The following is a 2,223-nucleotide window of genomic DNA, read 5'->3' on the forward strand; positions in this document are numbered from 1 at the left end:
GATTCGGTAAAAAAAATCCAATTGAAATATTTAAATGGATTTCTACAAGAGAGAACCTTCTAGTATGGACAGAAAATTGGAAAAAAAAAAAACAAAAAAGCAGGAAACTTTTTAAGATAATTTTTAAAAAATGCCCACGGGAAAGAAGATAAGTAATCGCAGCTGACGACAATAAAATTTGATGAAGCGATGGAATACACGGCTCTTTAATTTTTTAGTACAAAATTACACGTGTGGAAAATGAAAAATGGGAAATGAGAAAGCCCAAGCAACCTTTCCACCTTCAAGACTTTGACAATACGCACCAACCTCTTATTCTCATAATTAATATTTGGATCGGTTCTATAATTTTTATTTATATATTTATTTTAAAATTATTATTAACATATAAATAAATTATTATAATTTAATTTAATTTTAGTTTTAAATTATTTTTTTAAAATATTTTTTAATATTTAATAAAATTTAATATATTTAAAATAAATATAATTGAAAAATTAATAATAAAATTATATATTTTTAAAATGTGTAAAAATAAAATGAATAAAAATTATTAAATAGATGAAATATATAATAAAATAAATATACAATAATAATAATAATAATAATAAGATAATATGTATTAGAGAGCAATTTGATTAGTTATTCCTAATTAACAATACATCAATTTAACAATATTAAATTTTATTTTTTAATTTAAAATTAAATAAATTAAAAAAAGCAAAATTTAAATTAAAAATTTCATAGTTTATATTTTAAAATTTTAATAAATAATAACTTTATTTAACTTTTTAACGAGAACTCTGTTAAATTCAAAGGATACTCAATGAGGAAGGAGAAATTAATTATATTGCCTATGAATTATGATCTTAATTATTATTCAATATTGAAAAGAACAAAAAGGAAAATTTTTAAGACATGAGAGAATTCCCAGAGATAATTAAGAAACAGATCCTACATGTTCATATGTATAAACAAATTAATTATACATTAAACGGCCATCTTTCCTCCTTTCAAATCGAGCAACTTTGACCAAAACCCTTTCTTCTTATTGATCTTCTCCGATGACCCATGCTTCACCTCTCCGGCAACGCTGTTTCTTGATACAAAAGCAACCGATCTGCTTTTCTTCAACCCGTTTCCTGCACTCACCCTGAAAGTTATCAAACCCTTTTCAGACATGTTTCGTAGAGGACGATGACGATGATGATGATGATGAGCTGAGGATATGCTGTTCGAAGATGAATAAGGTCCGGCGGCCATGTCTGCTACTGATTCTTTTTCCCTGGAAACAACCATATGAAGTTGAGATAATCTTTCTCTTAGACATGATGGACAAACACCTTGTTTTTTATTGTGAGATGGATGATCTTTGCATGATTTCTCTGCCTCTGAGAAACCCATTTCTTTTCTTTAAAGATCTCACCAACCCCAAATCTTTTTTTTTCTTTTTCAATCGATACAGTTGATCTTTTTGTCTGTGATTCTCTTCTCTTTCTCTCTGGTTGCGTCTCTTTGTACATGAGCGTCTAGATATGCAAGGAGGAATTTTATAGTCAAGTAGGACTACTAGAACTTCTTTGTTGATATAATATAATCTTAGATTAATGATTTTAAAAAATATATTAAAATATTTATTAATATTTATTATTTAATATTTTTATTAATTTTAATAATTAAATATTTTATTAATTTTTTTTATAATGTTAAAAAATTTATTAGTTAATTTTTTAAATTTATAAAATATTTATTAATTAATTTTTCTTTATTAGAGTTATTTTAATTTTTTTAATATTTAACTATTAAAATTTATTGAGAGATTAATTAGTAAATTTTTTAAAATATTAAAAATAATTTAATATATTTTTTAAAAATAAAGTATCAATTAATAAATTTTTTATAATATAAAAATTAAATAATAAATTTTTTAATAAAAAAACTTGTTGTGAAAAAGCTAAATTCACCTTTCAACTATACATGAGTTAAAAAGATAAAATTTTATTTTTTGGTAAAAAATACATCAAAACTCTTATTAAAAAAAATTAAATACACTTAAATAAAATTAAATAAATTAAATATAATATTATCTGATTTGTGAATAATATTATTATTTGACTTTTTAATAATAGTTAAAAAAAATTTTAATAAAAAATTAAATTTAATATTTTTATCTCTATTGTATAATTCAGAAGTAAAATTAACAATTTGCTAAAAACAATTATA

The 2,223-nt window shown here is 21.8% G+C and overlaps 1 protein-coding gene across 1 annotated transcript; it reads right to left on the bottom strand.

Annotated features, from left to right (window-relative positions):
- Window positions 1-990: 990 nt before the first annotated feature.
- LOC110629259 lies at window positions 991-1,404 on the bottom strand. Its single transcript, XM_021776170.1, has one exon. The coding sequence runs from the start codon at window positions 1,402-1,404 to the stop codon at window positions 991-993; it is 414 nt and encodes a 137-aa protein (XP_021631862.1).
- Between the last annotated feature and the right edge of the window lie 819 nt (window positions 1,405-2,223).

The sequence above is a fragment of the Manihot esculenta genome, chromosome 13 (assembly GCF_001659605.2).
Source record: "Manihot esculenta cultivar AM560-2 chromosome 13, M.esculenta_v8, whole genome shotgun sequence".
Lineage (NCBI taxonomy): Eukaryota > Viridiplantae > Streptophyta > Magnoliopsida > Malpighiales > Euphorbiaceae > Manihot > Manihot esculenta.